This window comes from Eleginops maclovinus, chromosome 11 (genome assembly GCF_036324505.1).
Source record: "Eleginops maclovinus isolate JMC-PN-2008 ecotype Puerto Natales chromosome 11, JC_Emac_rtc_rv5, whole genome shotgun sequence".
Lineage (NCBI taxonomy): Eukaryota > Metazoa > Chordata > Actinopteri > Perciformes > Eleginopidae > Eleginops > Eleginops maclovinus.
The window spans coordinates 13,672,358-13,689,976 of record NC_086359.1 but is presented as its reverse complement, the minus strand read 5'-3'; the positions used below and the strand labels follow the sequence as shown (position 1 = coordinate 13,689,976).

Sequence of the window (17,619 nt, the reverse complement as noted above, 5' to 3'; positions counted from 1 at the left end):
TCTCCATCTCTGTCATATTCACTCCAGGTCCCTCTATGTTATCCCCATCTCCATCTGTCTCCCTTCACTGTATCTAAATCCAAGTGTCTGTGGACTTGCCAGTAGTGGAGTGGAGCATCGCTGTGTGCTTCTTCTATCCAGTTAGCTCAGAGTTTGTTTTACAGAATGAAGCCCATTGACGCATGCAACTCTTCTATTGTGTATGCTATCTGTCTGTGTGTTTAAAGGATGGTATGTTTTTGTGTTTTGTGTTTGAGTGTTTACTCTTGTATGCATGTATTTTCCTCTCCGGATCAATGTGTGTGTTTCCTGACATAGCCCTCTTATTACTATTTTACACCGAGCCGAAAGTGACCTGGATTGATCAAAGCTTTCTATATCTGGGTGTGTGTGTGTGTGTGTGTGTGTGTGTGTGTGTGTGTGTGTGTGTGTGTGTGTGTGTGTGTGTGTGTGTGTGTGTGTGTGTGTGTGTGTGTGTGTGTGTGTGTGTGTGTGTGTGTGTGTGTGTGTGTGTGTGTGTGTGTGTGTGTGTGTGTGTCAGCAGTGCCAATATCATCACCTGGCTAGTCTGATGAGGCTACATACAGTCATTTCACTCCACCTCTCTCTTTTGGATGCAGTATGGGGGCAGAAATAGGGTGTTTAAGTTAGGGAAGAAGCAAGTATAGAAAACCTCATAAAAAATATACAGAAAATGATGAAGGCCAACAGAGAAGGTGACATCAAATAAAACTGGAGTAGCGATAGGGAAATTGGAGAGCTGAGGCTGTAATGAGAGTGTGAACTATTATTCATAGAGATCGACGGCAGAAGGAGTTAATAACTAAGGCACTCAAAGCGAAGAGATAAGATTAATGGGAAAGAGACAATGCAAAGCAAGCAGAGAAATGAGAAAACCAGCGGAAATGAGATTCAGACATGAAGTTAAGTGATACATCAAAGGAAGCATAACCGGTTTGTGCTTTGTCTGTGGTTTGGTGTCTGCTGTAACCTGCTCTGAGAGCTAACTCAACACACGGTGACAGCTGTTACGAGGGAAAACATGCACTAACAGCTTGGGTTTCCTGTTTAATGTGTAATTATGCTATAAATGCATAGTAGACAGCCGTTTTATGGAATCTTCTTTCTAATGTTACTAGCAAAACTTTGCTCTTAAGCACTTCTTATCTCTGCTGATGTCTTAATCAAGATGGTCATTTGATGATTATAGCCCCTTGAGTGGTTGCAAAGATAGAAAAGCACATAATAAAAGTGGTCCATTTACCATTAAACTGGTAATAATGATCTAAAACATAGGAGTTATTTTATTGTTTCAACATTTATGAGTAAGTAGTGGTAAAGTATAACAGCTACAGTTTCAGATAAAGTCTTCTGCAGCTTAAGTAAAACAATCATTTCCAAAGGCATAGCTTTTAACAGGCTTGTTTTATTTAGATCCCATTGCTGAGTGGTGGTTGTGGTGCTTGGCTTTCCACTTAAATGATGTCAATGCAGTTTGTCACTGCTGACATCTACAGGCGGGCCAGGCTCATGTCAGATACCCCACCAGTGACCTGCCTATCCATTACCATGTCTGCACTGTGTTTGCTCAGCTGTAGGGTTATGAACAGTGAAGCCTAGCAAAGTCTTTAACAGGACTTAATTGGTATTTGCTAAACCTCTACAGCCTGTGTACATTATCAATCAGGAAAAATGACCTGGCAACTTGCCCCAATAGGATATTCTCCTCAGGAGGCGATTTGGTCAGTGATAGCCTTTATGTATCTTTCTTCAGCACCATGATAATCTCTTATAGTATAGTCCAGTATATAGCATAGTTTAATTTTTTAGGATGCTTGGGTGTTATAGGAGTGAATTAAGTTTTGTGTGTTTTTGGTTCAACCAGGACAGTTAAATGTGCTTTAAATTGATCTTTAATGCAGGAGCTCCGTTTCTGTATATGTGGTTTTTGCCCCTCTCTGGATTTGTTAACATAGGGCCACATGAATACACTTATATCTGCTAACTTATTTATGTCATTCTTACCATTGTAATTTAGTAATAAGCTAAAACTATGATTCCTCAATGCAGAACCTTCACATTGTCTTGCTTAACAACACTTCAGCAAGCCTTTTTCACAGACACTAAACAATGCTTCTTTCTATATGATCCTGTCATATTGTTTTTCTCTTACCAAATGCAATAACTCTGTCTTTGAATATTCATAGAACTTTGTTTGTGTCATTGTTTGTTGATCCCACTTTGATTATCACCCTCATCAGGATTCATCAGCCTCATCACATTTTCTTTAATTACTTAGACAAGCCATTTGTCCTCTCTATTGCTCATCTTAATGTGTTGTTCACGTTCTTTCTTCAACTCCTTTTTGTCTCCTCTGTATGTTGGTATGTACATCTCCGTCATGCACCATCTCTCTTGATAAATCTTTTTACTTATCCTCCTCCATTAACTGCTCTCTGTCTCTGTAATTGTCTAGGCTTTTGTCTCTGTAGATGTCTCTCTTTCTCTGATTAGCAGTGGTTTAGTGAAGTCTCAGGTGTATACCAACATTAAGTCATTAGATGGTATCTCTGCATCCTAATGAAGCCAGGGCTTTAACAATATTGGGTCAGAAAACCATTAACTGATAATTAATGTAAATTCAAGGTGAAAAAGCAGCCCTGTTTGATAATGGGTTTTAATAGTGTGGTTTTAACCAACCAATTCTAGACTGTAATGCTTACAGACAAGGCTTTATCCATTATGGTATTCAAGGTTTCCTAAAACCATTCCCAAACATCTCTCTGGTATTGAGCTACAATGTAGCAAAGATTAGCCACCACTAAAATGCCTATGGGAAGCCCGGGTTCTTGTCTGTGTAGCCAAATGGCCAGTCTGAGCTTTATAGCCCATTTCATCACTGAGGAAATGGGGGGAACAGAGCACTCAGGCCCACGGCTAGTTAATCTCATTGTTAAAATTAGATGCAATAAGTGAAACAGAGTAAGGTTTTTTTGTAGAAGAAGGACAAAGAAGAAACCTCCCTAATATGTTTAACTGCTTTGTTGTGCTTTCAGGGTCTTGAGTCAATCTACAGAAAAACAAATGTCATATACAGTAATTACTCAAAAACTTTAGTGACCCTTTGTATGCTGGATACTTTCACCATTATTGATATAGGTGGAGGGAAGGATCCTATTTGAACTAGGAACTAAAGGACACTGTTAACTTGTCAGTATAAGACAAAATATTGAAATCCTAAAAATGAGTGATGATAATGATTTTTTTGCCCCCGATATATAGGCTCATTTCATTGAATTCTAACCACAAGTTATTTTACTGTTTAAGTTTAAGTTTTATGATTACTGAATGAGCAAATACATCACAAAATGTATCATTGACAATGATACATTACTAAGTATTGGAAAAACCCTACCAGTGGTTTATTTTGGAAACAACAGTAGCACTTAATTCATGTTTAAGCCACCGAGCGTAAAGATAAACACTTGATGTCCTTCTGGCCGCTCAAGGCTTTTCTTTGTGGATTTTCTTCCTCTTTGGCTTCTGCGTCTTCTTTTGATTTAATCTTTCTGATTCCTATTACCAGAGAGTTCATATCTCTGTTTGAATACGACCAAACATTTACTGCTGCTCAATCCCGCCATGGTTGTGCCCTTTCGTTGACATGATATAATTGCACAGCTGAAGGAACATTTATATTTCATCTCCTAACTCTCATCCTTAATGCATGAGGAGAATGGGAGAACCCCCCTAAACCCCCACGCCACTGTGCACTCCCCTTCCCCCCCACTCCTCAGCCCGCTGGGAGTGGGAAGAGGAGGATTAGAGCATGATTAAGTCTGTGGTGTGAATGGGAGTCGCGAGACCACTACAATTATTGTCTACTCCCATCACTCCCTCAACCATCTTTCTTATTCCAACCTTGCCCTATTTCATCCCTGGTACTTCTAAAAACACAATTTAAACGAACATCATTTCCCATTCTTAATCCTAATCTTATCCATAAGTCTCTTTCTCATTTAGAAAATGAAATTGAAACAAGCATGAGTGAACCAAAGATTGAACAAAAGTTTTAAAATCCATCAGTGATGCAGCCTGTGAGAGAACAGGAAACACTTCTCTCCCTGGCGTTTTGAGCTCCATTTTCCGTTCTGTCTCTCTTTGCTTCGTCTCGAGGCGCCAAATGTTGCATGAGCTCCACGTTCTTTCCATTAGTCTGCTGTTGTATCTGAATGAAGCCATTAGGAACATTAACGTAAAAGTCACCACCTGTCTGAATGACAAAAAGCCGATGCTTCATCAGCTGCATGGAGCCAATGATGTTACAGTTTATATGCTTGAAAATGGCTTGAGTGTAGTTGCCAAAATGTCAAACTTGTCCACTATCGCTCAAATAGCCTCTTCCTCTTTGGTTAGCGAATATGTTTCAGCAACCACAGCCAAAATGTCACGTCTGAATTTCCAATGATTTCTATGGTCTTAGGGAGAAGAAGCCCTAGTAGTTTAATTATATCCCATGTTGTTTATCCTTTCAGTACCCCTTTGTGTGTGTTTCTTTTTCCTGAGCGCTGACCGACTCCACAAATTGACACATTAATTTCAGTCTCTCTCTATGTGGATTCAAGTGAATGTTAAATGGATGCAGGGTAGGAGCTTCATCATCGCTGCTCCATCATGCAGAAATCAATATGTGTTTACCTGTGAAGAAATTAGCAATCACTCTCTGTCCCCCCCTCTCGTTTAGTTTTTTCTGTCTCTTGTAATTCACACACAAACACAACAAACCAGTAGTGAAGAGTGTTGGTCAACAGCATCTATTAGAGACAAGTGTAGGGAATTCTACTTGTGTGATGTAGTCAATAACAGCCTGGGATAAGGTGTTGCCTGCGGTTCAATAAGTGAAACACACAATTCATTACACTGCCGTAACCTAATGGGAAATGGATATCACTTAAATACTTAGTCAAACCAAAACTAATGCCAGAGATCTGCGAGTCAGTAGGTGTACGTTAATGTTGCAGTGGAACATGTTCAAATTGCAATAGTACTGTTAAAGTCTTTAATAGTTTTAAATCACTATGTGATACAGAGAAACACAGGGGGACTCAAAATGTGTTAGTATTTAAGTTTATACACCATTATTAAAGCGTATTGTGGTGGACAAAGCAGCAGATATGTTCATATTTAAAGCGTATTAATGCTAAACTTACTGTTGATAAGGGTGAAGCATTTTCAGATTATAGGTGAGTGAATGTGTAGTGCTCTTGTTCTAGACTCAGGTACTGAAAAAAGTCATATATTTGGTCTTGTAAATAAGTCAAAGTAAATCATCAAAGACAATGCTACTTTGAATACTTAAAATAATGGTTTACTATGGGATATATGGTGATTCATTTGTTTATTTTAGGTTAACCCCATTAGCTTCAGCTATCATAGATGCTAATTCCTGGGGTCCACACATTAAGAAAAGGTCCCAATAAAACATGAATACAATTGTGAAAGACAGGTCTAAAAGAACTCAATTTGAAATTATTGAAAAGCTTGTGTGAAAATCCAGTGTACACTAATGCATTACGTTGAATGCTCCGCTTTAATATGGCACACATTAAGAACAAGCCACTGGACTTCTTAAACTCCGCCCCTCAGTACAGTGTTTCCCTGTGGGTTTGAGGAACAGGGGAGTGGGGGGTTAAGTGTTCATGGGGTCGTACAGTAGAACAGGCCTATAAGAAGAGAGTACTGAGGGGGCAGCACCCCAAGACTCCACGTCTTTAATATTGCATGTTGGCACTGCGCTTCCTCGCAGCCTCAGCTAGCTGCCAAGATTCGGTTTGGCTTGGTGTGGATGTGATATTGTTGCTGTGAGTGTTCATGTGGGTGTTCTGATGCCAAGCACCGTCTGATGTGGCGATGGATGAAATGTGCTGTAGGTTTGCCCGGTGTCGTAGGCGGACTTCTTCTCTCACCCTGACACTGCCCAGATCCAAACTGGTAAGACCTAAAGCAATACCCTTTATTCTTAGGGGCACAACACAAGTACACTGGTTCACCTTGTATAAGAGATAAAACCCACCTGCTTTGCTTTGTTATCAGTCCTATTTTTAGGATCCTTCTTTCCTTGTTGAAATACCTCTTTATTTAGTTTTCGTTCCATCATTATCTATTGTGTATTGGTAGACCAGTTCTGGGTTAGGGTTAGGGTGATTGATACATTTGGTAGTAAAACCTTTCCTTGACTGTTGTTGTACCTGCTTGGTAGTCTTGGTAGTCTCTGCTGAAGTCAGACTTTCGTCAGGCTAACCCTAGTTTCCTAGAGGTTTATTTGTGGCTTCATCAGAGGAATTGGGTTTTGTATTACACTATTTCTACGAGATGTCCTGTGCTGTGTATCTGGAGAATCCTAATAGCATTGTCCAGTTTCTTATTTAGGTGTTAAACTGGCAATGGATGTGTATTTGTGTGCTTTGCATCTGGCTCTAAATGACTTTCAGTAAACTTGTAATATCTATTTGATGGTGTGTTCCGTGTGCACATATTAACTGTAAGCTATTTGCATAAAACAAAGCTGGTCATCGCATCCTAATAAGTCAGGCAGAGGGAGTATTTACTGCTCAGGGTTTTAATAAGGTCACTACAAACATATAAAACCTCAAACCTCCAACCTTCCTCTGTCCATCAGAAATGAAATATATTATGCTGTAATTCACAGCCGTCTGAAGCGTCTTCACCTTCATCCTCTTTGTGTTAATTTATGTTGGGGTATAACGTGTCAAACAGTGCCAAACCAGCTTGGCTTTCAAGCTAATGAAACACCTGTGTGTGTGTGTGTGTGTGTGTGTGTGTGTGTGTGTGTGTGTGTGTGTGTGTGTGTGTGTGTGTGTGTGTGTGTGTGTGTGTGTGTGTGTGTGTGTGTGTGTGTGTGTGTGTGTGTGTGTGTGTGTGTGTGTGTGTGTGTGTGTGTGTGTGTGTGTGTGTGTGTGTGTGTGTGTGTGTGTGTGCGACAGAATGTGTTTTCTTGCTTGTTCCGATATAAAGTATGTTGTATATGTTATCTTTATTAAACTAAGTTTCTCTGTTTTCTCCTTCTGTCTCTGTTCCACTTCCTGTCCGTCTTAACAGCTTCCTGCGGACCTCAATAAGATGCACCTAACAGACCATGCCCATCAGCAGGTGATGCACATGGCCCCCAGCCAATCAGGATGCAGCATCGCCAGTGACTCGGGGAGTAGCAGTCTATCAGATATTTACCAGGTGGGAACTTCATTGTTCAATTAAAAAAGCCTCTTAGTTTTTAGGTTTTTCCGTTTTGTTTGTTCATACCAATAAGACATTTATTGTGCCCTCCCTCCCTGTAATCATCTGTATCTCACTAATTATTGCACATCAGTTGAGCATCCTGGTGTTCCTCTGTACTTCCTGCTGCGGATGAAAGGTCACATGCAGGAAATTAACCTAACCTTTTCAGATCTGTGTATAGCTGGCTGCATGTATAGGAAGTGTGACAGTGTCAGTGTAGCTGGGTTTATAACAGATATGGCGTGGCAGGTAAATTGAATGAGTGTGACATCTAGTGCATCACTTCTGCAGTGGTTATTGGACTTAATTCTCAAAATGAAGTGTTTTGCAATGGGAATGTCTGTAATCCAGGTCCATTTACTTTCTTATCAGATTGTGGCTTTTTGCAAACATCCATGCCACCTCAAACTACCAATTGTACTGAAAACACGTAAACATTTAACATTGTTACTTAAAATCAGTTTTGTTAGTGTTGTGTCTCCGACCCTTTTGCTTCTCACTGTTGGTTGTTTGTAATTTCAGCACACTAGCAAGCGTATAACATGGTTACATGTTATAATTGTCCGGTTTAAGTGTTAAATGTACAAAGGTATTATTGACAGACTGCGAGCTCTTCATATTTTGCTCGCTCCTCTTGTATGAGCCTCACCTTTACTTGACATTTCGGAGCATTCAATAGCTCAGTGTGCTTTTGAATTGAAATGCTTCTCTCAAGAGTAGGGTATTTAAATGGCCGTGAACCAATAATCTATAAAAGGGTACATGACAAGGCTGTCATCTCATCATTTTAATCCCTCAAACCTCCTAATCTCCTCTCTTTACACAGACAGTCGTAACAAATCCAAGAACCTTTTGATATTACACTTCAGCCTTGACACTCAGTCCTTAACAGGGTGCTGCATTTTTTTGTTTCTTTTTTAAATGTTTGTTTATGCATGTGTGGGTTAGGAGGGGTTCCCCTTTTGACACCAACTTGTTAGCATTGTAGGCTTTCATCAGGGGAACTGGTGAAGTCCATTAGGTACAAACTAAAGAGCTAGTTATAAGTTAATGAGCAGCTTTGATCAATGGGTGCCTCTGGCCGTAAAGCTAATGAGCAGGTTTGTTTGTTATCACGCTAATATCCTGATTAGAGAATATAGGTTTAATTTATCTCAGATACACTATAAACATCACAATCACCAAGAAAATGAACACACTAACAAAAAATGATGGAACAAAGGACAAAGGTTTTGGCAGGCCTACAAATAGCTGAGCGTTTCTGCTACTTTCGTCCACAATGTAGGGAAGTTTAGCATCATCTGTGTGTGGTGGAGGATTTTCAATCTTGACCTGGCTGTGTTCTCTCTCACCCTCTGTGTGTGTCCAATTAAACAGCGCCAGAGATTTTACTCCTTTTAAATCCAGGGATGATTCTTTCCTTTTTGGTCAGCACCGATAAGGTAGTTGCAGCAGCAATTTGATACATATCCATATTGTCCTGGAGAATGTTTTGCACCTTGACAGAGAAACACCTTAAAATAAATTAGGGATGAGCCCAAACATGTTTTCTTTGATTGTACCTGTGCAAAACCTTGGTGGAATCCTTTTTATACATCAAGACAACCAAAGTGTGACTGTTTTTTGACCGGGAGCAAGTCCTTAGTACGTAAATAAGCCTCAACATCTCATGGTGATGCGGTTAAAAAGGAAAGGTTCTATGAATAACTGGTGACCTAGAAGTAACAGTGCAAGGAGCTGATGAATAATAGAAAGGGTTAGTGTCAGACTTTTCACATGTGCTCTCAATGGAAAACCGACTTAAAGTGACATAATTCAGATATTCTAACCTCCTTTTCTGCCACTACCTGTCCTCCTTCCTCTGGCTGTCTGTGAGTGTTGGCAGATTGATGTAAGTTAGGTCAACCTGGGTCAGACGTTTAACACAGAGACCTGATCTATTCAACCTGAGATTAGATATTTATCACACGGATCTGATCCCATCAGCTTTGTCGTTGACCCGTCTCTGTGTTTGTTTACAGCTGTCTTGAAGCGCTGACCCTCCAGTCAGTCCTGGTTCTCATCTGTCAGGACTGTTTTGGTCATGGGTTCCTCTGTTTTCCACTATCTCCCTTACCTTAAGCTGACTCACAATCGTCCACTTCACTCCAACTCAAGACTTTTCAACTCGATCTTCCTCCTCCTGTTCCCACTCCCCATACCTCTGCCCTTTCCCTTCTTCTCTCCAGACAGTAACCTGTATTTCTCCTATTATTCTCTATTCCTCCCACATGGCACTATTATTTTCTATGTTTTTCCTCTCCTTTTTTCCACTTTCTGGTAATCTGCCACAGCACTGTAGAACGTAGGGTTTCTTGGGCAGCTCTGATGTCCCTCGACTTTAAGAACTGTCCTCCTTGCTCAAACTCAGTCTAAGACCAGGGGAATTGGACTGAAAGGGCACATCCTGCATTCTGAATGAACCAGACTCCCAAAAGCCCTGAAAGATATGTCAGCAGCAGAGGGCAAGAGGAAAGGCGAGATGTTATTGTCTCAGGGATATCAGCACAGCACACAGGATTTATACATCTTCTACAACAGCCTCTGTTTGACAATATGGAGTGTTTTGTTGGGGAATATAAAACAACTATTGCTGCACGTTTAGCCTCTAGGAATAAATCAGTGGTGATGGAAAAGTAAAAAAAATAGGTTTAATCCTTGGGACAATTTGTAGGACACACTTAGTTAGTGTAATTTACATTGGAGCTGCTTTTGTTTCCGATAGTCCAATTAATTAAACCCTACATTTACATTCACTTTCAATATGTTAGTCATTTAAAATTAAAAGGCAAAGAAAACCGGGATTCACATTTTTGACATGAGTGTATTTTCTTGCTTGCTGTTCTTACATTTCAAAAATATTAGGCTGAAATGAATGTACATGGGGCAGAATTCAGTAGCTGATGTGTTTTGTATATGTCCTCTAAATAGAAAACTCGGGATGGCTTGTTAGCTTAATATCCCTGCCTTCAGAGAATCCTTTAAAACCTATTGGCAAGATACCAATTCTTAAAAGAAGCCAAGAGCTGGATTCTATTGTAGATTTGGGAGTTCATCCTGTATTGTGAAGGGCAGCAAGTTCACTTTTCCATCTTCATTCCACTTAGAAATCAATGACTTCAAACTTCTCACAAGTTTCTTTTCCCTGGTGAAATCAAACTTTTAGGCTAACTCTCTTTTGCCTTAACCCCTGTAACAGGTTTATGGAGATTGTTAATCCACAAAAAGTACATCTTAACTAAGGCATGTAGACTGCAGCGCTTGTTTCCCAGTTATGAGCACATTTAATCCACTAACTAAGAATAAAATGATTGATTTTAAGAATGGACATAGACGGGAACAAATTAGGCTCTATTATCCTATACAACTCTATTAGCTTTCAGGCCTACCTGCTAGAGTTAACAGATGGCCTGCAACGCTGGCAGTACAACAGGGAGTTCCCCCTTCCACCTCTAGGTCGGTGGTTCAATCCCCACCTGACCTGAAAGCCACCATTGCCCCTTTAGAGCCATAGCCTGCCAACCATCTGTCTGCAGCACATACTGGAAATAGGGTGAATATGAATTATTACTGCTGGATTTAAATATTTGGCTGTTTGCCTCCGTTTTCCAGTTTGGGAATTGGTGTCAGGATTTTAGCCCAGGGTCACAGGTACAGCTGCTCATTCCAAGGTTATTCCTCAGGTTTTTTTTTTTTTAATGATATATCACAGAATCATTATAAAACAAAGAAGAAATGTAATCAAGCTTTTCAAGGTATTTGGATAATCCAGGGTATTTGAATGCTTGATATTGTATACACAATGAAAGACATTTTAAAGACGATAAACCGTTTATTCCATAACTGACATCCTAGTTGCTAATATCAAATATATTGTGCATTTAACTGTTTCTTACAATATTTGGTGGACTTGTGCACCTTTCATATCCCAATAATTAAATACATTTTATTCATTTTGTGTGCCAATGTATGTACTGTTGTGGAATAGTCCTTATTATGCTTCAACCTATTTTTAGTGTGGTTTTCAATCCCTTATTCACCATGTTGGAATATCGTTGTGTTGGAATAACACAGTGCAGAATTTAACTCGTGCACATCAAGATCTGGGTGTTCAATTGAATTGGTACACATTACTTCTACAATATTAATTATATAGTCAAATAATTGCTGGAATTTTAGCTTCAGCTATCTATTTTGAGTTGAGCTTGTTAAATCCTAAGCAAAAAAAGCATAATCCACAGTTGTTACTTAGTGAAAATCCAAGAGATGCAGTTTTCCGTAGTTAACACATAATACGGTACATACAGTACTTTTTTCTTGAGTTAGGTGAACACAGACCTCTTCCTCCTGTCGTTGTTACCAACCTTCTGTCTTTTTTTATCTGCAGGCGACAGAGAGCGAGCTGGGAGATGTGGACCTGTCTGGACTTCCAGAGGCTGCAGTGGACAGCGAGGAAGAGGAGGAGGAAGATGAGGACCTGGAGAGAGCGTCAGACACTCTTGTAGGGCGGGACTTGGTCCGAGAGTGTCTGGAAAAAGAGCCAGCAGACCGCAACGATGACGACATTGGTGAGTCTGACTCTGCTTGTTTGGTCTTTGTAATAACCTTTAATGTTATCTTGAATTTTAAAGCAGCTTGTAAAGTGTATTCATCTCTCTCGCCTACAATGAACCATTGAATAGTACACTTCAAATCTCATTGAAATTAGGCACTCATACAGAATATGCCTGCTTGTCTCTTGAAACACTTACAGGACTGTCAGTTACTATTTTTAGACTTTGTACTTCACATACAGTCCTGACAGACATCATGTATCATTCAATAAGCGTAGAGGAGATGCACAACTCCCCCCTTTCACAAACGCGGCCCTCTCAGTGGTCTCTAAACACAGGTGCCCTTCCACTGTGTATTTTTAAGTAGGCAATCAGAGAGTCGACCTCATTAGCGGGACCCAGCGGGGGGGTCCTGTGGGAGAAGGTGACCACATGAGAGAGATGAGAGGAGTTGTAAAGGCCCGGCCTGCTGAGTGCGCACTGGGAGGCTGGCCTTCTCATGGTCCTCACCTTTCACTCCGCTCATTCAGATGGAACAACTTTAGGAGTTCAGGGAAATCAGAAAATATCAATAAAAAGATAAATTTTTCTACCAAAATAAAGTTCACTTGAGTACAGGATGTCATTTTAAAGATGTTTGCAAACAGTATAATACTATATACTCTTATATAATATGATCTATTTTTTAAAATAATGCTAGTTTTGCAATGTATTACACATGTGTTGTTTATTTTATCAAGAGAACCTAACGTCTTTCAGTCCTGAATAGAGTTATTTTCTGACGACTATCAAAAGGGGCATGCTGGATATAGCCAGATGGTTAAGAGAATATTTAGGCAAAATAAAATGTCCTCTAACTAAAAATAGGTTTAAATTTGAACAATGTCTTCTATCCCTTGCCTTCTGTTAATGTTAAATATCACAAGTTATAAGCACATAAAACTAATCAGGGGTAGCATGAGGACATAGCCTTTTATGAGGGGTCGCAAGCCAAAAAACATTGGTGAGCCGTACTTCACCGATCCTGAAAACCCGCCATTAAATATTTATAATGGGATTACAACCTTATAGATTCCATTACTGCCTGATTAATAACACTCTGCTGATGGATTTTGCCAGGATCTATATTCAAACAGAAGCCTTTAGTCAGATGTGAGATGTGTGGCTTTATTCTGATGATTTCCACAGCATAGTTTCCAATGATAACATTCAGCACATACTTCATTTAATAGAATCTTTAATTTTGGTCACAATTTTAAACATACAACCATATGGCACTGTTTAAAAATATTCAAAATTACCTCAATTACTATGACCCAGGTTTTTGGAAGAGCAAAGTAAAGAAGAGGAAATGATTGGGGCGATAACAACAGGGGGAATAAAAGGAAGCTGCTCAGCCAGGCTCACAGTGTGCAGGTTGGAGCTGGGTCACTCTGTTCTCAGACACAGTGGAGGAGGGGGTGGAGAGACGATCTGTAGGGAAGGAACACGGTGTGAAAGTTTCCTCATTAGGCATGAAAAGCCTTAGCAGTAATAGCATGCACTGCTCCTGGTCGTATCATTATTAAGAGACCCTGTGATCTGTGTGTGTATTGTTATGATGTTTGGAAGGGTAAAGGTGGTTCGGATTTTGAGGAAAATGTTTATACTTTTATTATACATACATAAGATGATCCAATATACTGATGTGTGACTAGATTTCTGATGCCCTAAGACTACAATTTGACATTTTGTATTTTACTTGAATTGACAGGTGATGTACTGTATGTCTAAATGCAGTAGGGGCCATTTCAAAGTCAATCATTTGTTTTAGAAATGCTGCTGTTAGTCAATGGTAACAACCTATGAGTGTTACCCACACACCTGAGAAGCAAAAACACTCAGGATACACCAGTTACATCAATACATGTTCTTTACATGTATTACAAGACTTTATGTTTTATCTTCAACTGCTTTCTTCTCCCTCCTTTTATCCTCTTTGTGGCAAATAGAGCAACTACTGGAGTTCATGCATCAGCTGCCTGCCTTCGCCAACATGACCATGTCTGTGCGGAGAGACCTGTGCAGCGTGATGGTGTTTGAGGTGGTGGAGCAGGCGGGCACAGTCATCCTGCAAGACAAAAAGGAGGTAGGAATGAACTAATATCATTTACACATACATGTGTTTGTGAATAGAAATGTATCGAACTGTAAAGGGGCCTTGTATAATTTGGAGAAAGCATTAAAAAGATGCACTGACTTTAAGGCTTTAAGAATAGAATATTATATTGTTTTATTTAACTGGGTTTTTTTGCTGCATGTCCCACTTAGATCAATATCTTGTAAGGTATTTATCTTGTGCAAAGTATGTCTGTTTGACACAAAAAAACAAAACAACAATCAATAAGGTAGTTGTAGTATGAAAGCTAGGTGAACATTAGGGGTTGGGAAAATAATCGATACAGCATAGTATCGCGATACTTTGCGTGGCGATATTGTATCGATACACGGACACCAAGTACCGATATTTTATTATATAAACTATTCATATTGCAAATCCAAATTAAAGCTTTTATTAACAATTGCTTTTTCAGTCCACTAGATGGTACTGAGCTTTTTGTTGTGCGTTCTTGGCCATGGGTAAAGTCAGTGGGATTGGCAGGAATCAGAAATGTGCCATATCGCAATATATCATATCGTAATGCTTAGCATATCGTAGAATTGCAATACCATCGTGGCTTAATTATCGTGATAGGTGATTCCAACCCCTAGTGAACATGCATACTTTGTAAAATATCAAATATAGAAAGGATGTCAGAAGCAGAACATAAAAACACTTAGAGCATACAGGTGCTGATGTGTGAGTAGAGATAAACCAATCGTCGCCATTTTCCAGTCTATCCAAAGCTAATTCTTCTACAGAAAGTGGTATGTGCAAAGTCACTGCAGAGTAAAACCCCCGTCAATCACTTGAGCTGCTACACAGCTAATTAGTGAAGTTACATGGCGGAGAAACGGCAGCTCTGTCACGGCTGTTCGGTTACACACAGCAGCGTTAGGAACGTCAGCGTGATAAATGGCGATGAACTGCTCCAGGAAGAAAGGGAATCCACGTCAGCAGGACAGAACCCCACACACACACACACACACACACACACACACACACACACACACACACACACACACACACACACACACACACACGAAAAGGCTGTGTGCATGGTAAAGTGTGCCTCCATACTGTCTGTGTCGAGTCATTTGATGAACAGGTCCTCTCCACTCAGTGCGTCTCTGTGGACCTGTGTTGAAGGTCAAAGAGAGGCACTTGGCTCCTCTCACAGATTAACTCTACTCTGATCACTGAGCGAGGAAGGGCGAGGGAAAGAAAAAATTATCTAAAGTAGTGTAATAAAAATAAATACAGTAAGAAGAACTACAGAGAACAGAAAGGAGGAAAACATGCAGGGAGTGGGCAAAATCAACTTAAGTTTCTTTAATCCCCATTGTATTTGATAAACAAGGAGCCTGAGAAAATAAAGGCTTACATGCTGCATTAACTATTCATGATATAAACTCAAGTATGTTTAATGGAAATAGCCTCTTCAGGTATCTTGTGTTTCATACTCTATGGGGTTTATTACCTTACCCCACCTTTTTAGAAAATAACATACTTAAAGTTTTGTGTGAGAGGAGGTCGTTGGTTTCCATGTGAAAGATCTGCCTAATGCTAATACACATAATATCATATAAAGACAAGTTACATGAAAGGACATTTATATATTAATAACACAATAGAAGCTACAATAAAAGTATATGAAGGTGCAGGACAGTGAGGGCTGGATGAAGGTTAAATAAGTAGATATGACGTGATGTGTGCTGAGGTAGATCGCTTCAAAGAAAAGAAGCCGTCTTTACTGATTTAGATATTTTATGGCAACAGGGACAACGTTTCTTTTAGTTTGAATAACATTTTACCGCTGCTGAGAAATAAGGAGAGTGAGCAGCTCACTGGAATAAAGAGAAACAGAGAAGCACCGAGAGAATTGGAGATTTGCAGGTTGAGAAATAGTGAGGGAATGAAAAGGCAATGAGGAGGAAATATCAGTTATAGTTGCGGATGGAGCCCCGGGGTTTGTTCACCCGAAACCCCTCCATCCTCTCACATCCCGATTGAATGGCTTGTTATATTATGCCTGCTGGCATTTCCTTTTCAAAAGCCACCACTAGAGACAAAACACCTCTTCACACTGTACTCATACCTCACAAAGCGCATTATGCTCGCGTAACGATAAATGTCAGCTGGTAATATAGAGCCATTTTAACAATCATTCGTGGTTATACTGCTGCTGTATTGTATGTCAGTTGATAACATATTGCTTCTTCTTTCAAATCCTTGAACATTTTCAGTTATATCCGCTGTTCTCTTTGAAATCTTGACAAAAAATATATTCTGATCTTTAGGCTTGAGATCAGGTAGGAAGTATTTTCAATTCAAAAAGCTCCATATGAAGATACAAGTGAAATCATGCTCCCAAGTTGATCAGAGAGTCAATATGGACTTAACTGTGAAAAGAGCAAGAATTGAGAGCATTAAGAAGAACCACAAGCAAGCACTCGTATTGACATCATGACTAAATGATTTATAATAATAATAATAATAGATTACATTTTTATAGTGCCTTACAAGGGACCCAAGGCCGCTTTACATGGTGTAAGAACAGACAAAAAACAAACAAGTAGGGCAAATAAAAAAGTAATAAAATCTAATAAATAGCAGTGGGAGTGGAAGCTTGACTGTGATGGGTTAGGGGTCAAAGGCCATGGTGAACAGGTGAGTTTTTAATGATCACTTGAAGATGTCCAGGGAAGCAGCATTGCGGATCTCTGCAGGAAGTTGATTTTGATTGTTGTTTTGCCCCCGTCTGCAGCTGGACCTTTGGTATGTAATCCTGAACGGGGCCGTGGAGATCAGCCACCCAGAGGCAAGAGTGGAGACTCTCTGCATGGGCAACAGCTTCGGTATCTCACCGTCACTGGACAAACAGTTCATGAACGGAGAAGTTCGTACCAAGGGGGACGACTGCCAGGTAAAGATGACCGAGTATGATTGGTGGAGTTGGTTAATTGTCAAGCATCTTGCTGCAAGATTGATACACTTACAGATTCAATGTGATTGTTCACAAAAGACGGTGCTAAAATGTCCGATTACCGTATTTTCCGGACTACAAGGCGCACCTGAATATTAGCCGCACAAGCTAAAATTAGGGGAAAATCCTGTTTTGTTCATTCATTAGCCGCACCGGACTATAAGCCGCAGGGTTCAAAGCTTGTGCAAAAAGTAGCGGCTTATAGTCCGGAAATTACGTTACTTAATAATAATGTGTTGTGTTGGTAGACTTAGACATTATTTGTTAGGTTGCAACTAGAAACAAAGTAAAAGTATCTGATATTTCCATGTATGTAAGCACTTTCTTTTAATGCTGTTGCAATCATCCCTTCACATGTTTTTCAATTATTTTGTTTTGAGTTCATTTAAGAGTGTATCTTCTTTTTTATCTTTCACTGCTTTTGTTTTTTACTGCATCTTATGTTTATTTCTCCTTTTGACTACAGTGAAGAGTTCTGCAACCAGAAATAGACAATGGCACATCTTAATTTAGAGATTCTACTTTAAACCTTTTTTTTATTATTAAAAAGTTTGACATTCGTAAGTTACGATAGCACATCTTTTGGTATACAGAATCTTGCTTGT

General features: G+C 39.7%; 1 protein-coding gene across 5 annotated transcripts in view; it reads left to right on the top strand.

The window, feature by feature from the left end:
- The window catches only part of rapgef6 (Rap guanine nucleotide exchange factor (GEF) 6), a 136,381-nt gene that overhangs the window by 81,296 nt on the left and 37,466 nt on the right, over positions 1-17,619 (top strand). For all 5 annotated transcript variants that reach the window (XM_063894934.1, XM_063894933.1, XM_063894935.1 and 2 more), the window contains 4 exons: positions 7,120-7,251; positions 11,723-11,903; positions 13,880-14,016; positions 16,796-16,954. In XM_063894934.1, coding sequence (XP_063751004.1) covers positions 7,120-7,251; positions 11,723-11,903; positions 13,880-14,016; positions 16,796-16,954 — 609 coding nt within the window. The remainder of the gene's footprint in view (positions 1-7,119; positions 7,252-11,722; positions 11,904-13,879; positions 14,017-16,795; positions 16,955-17,619) is intronic.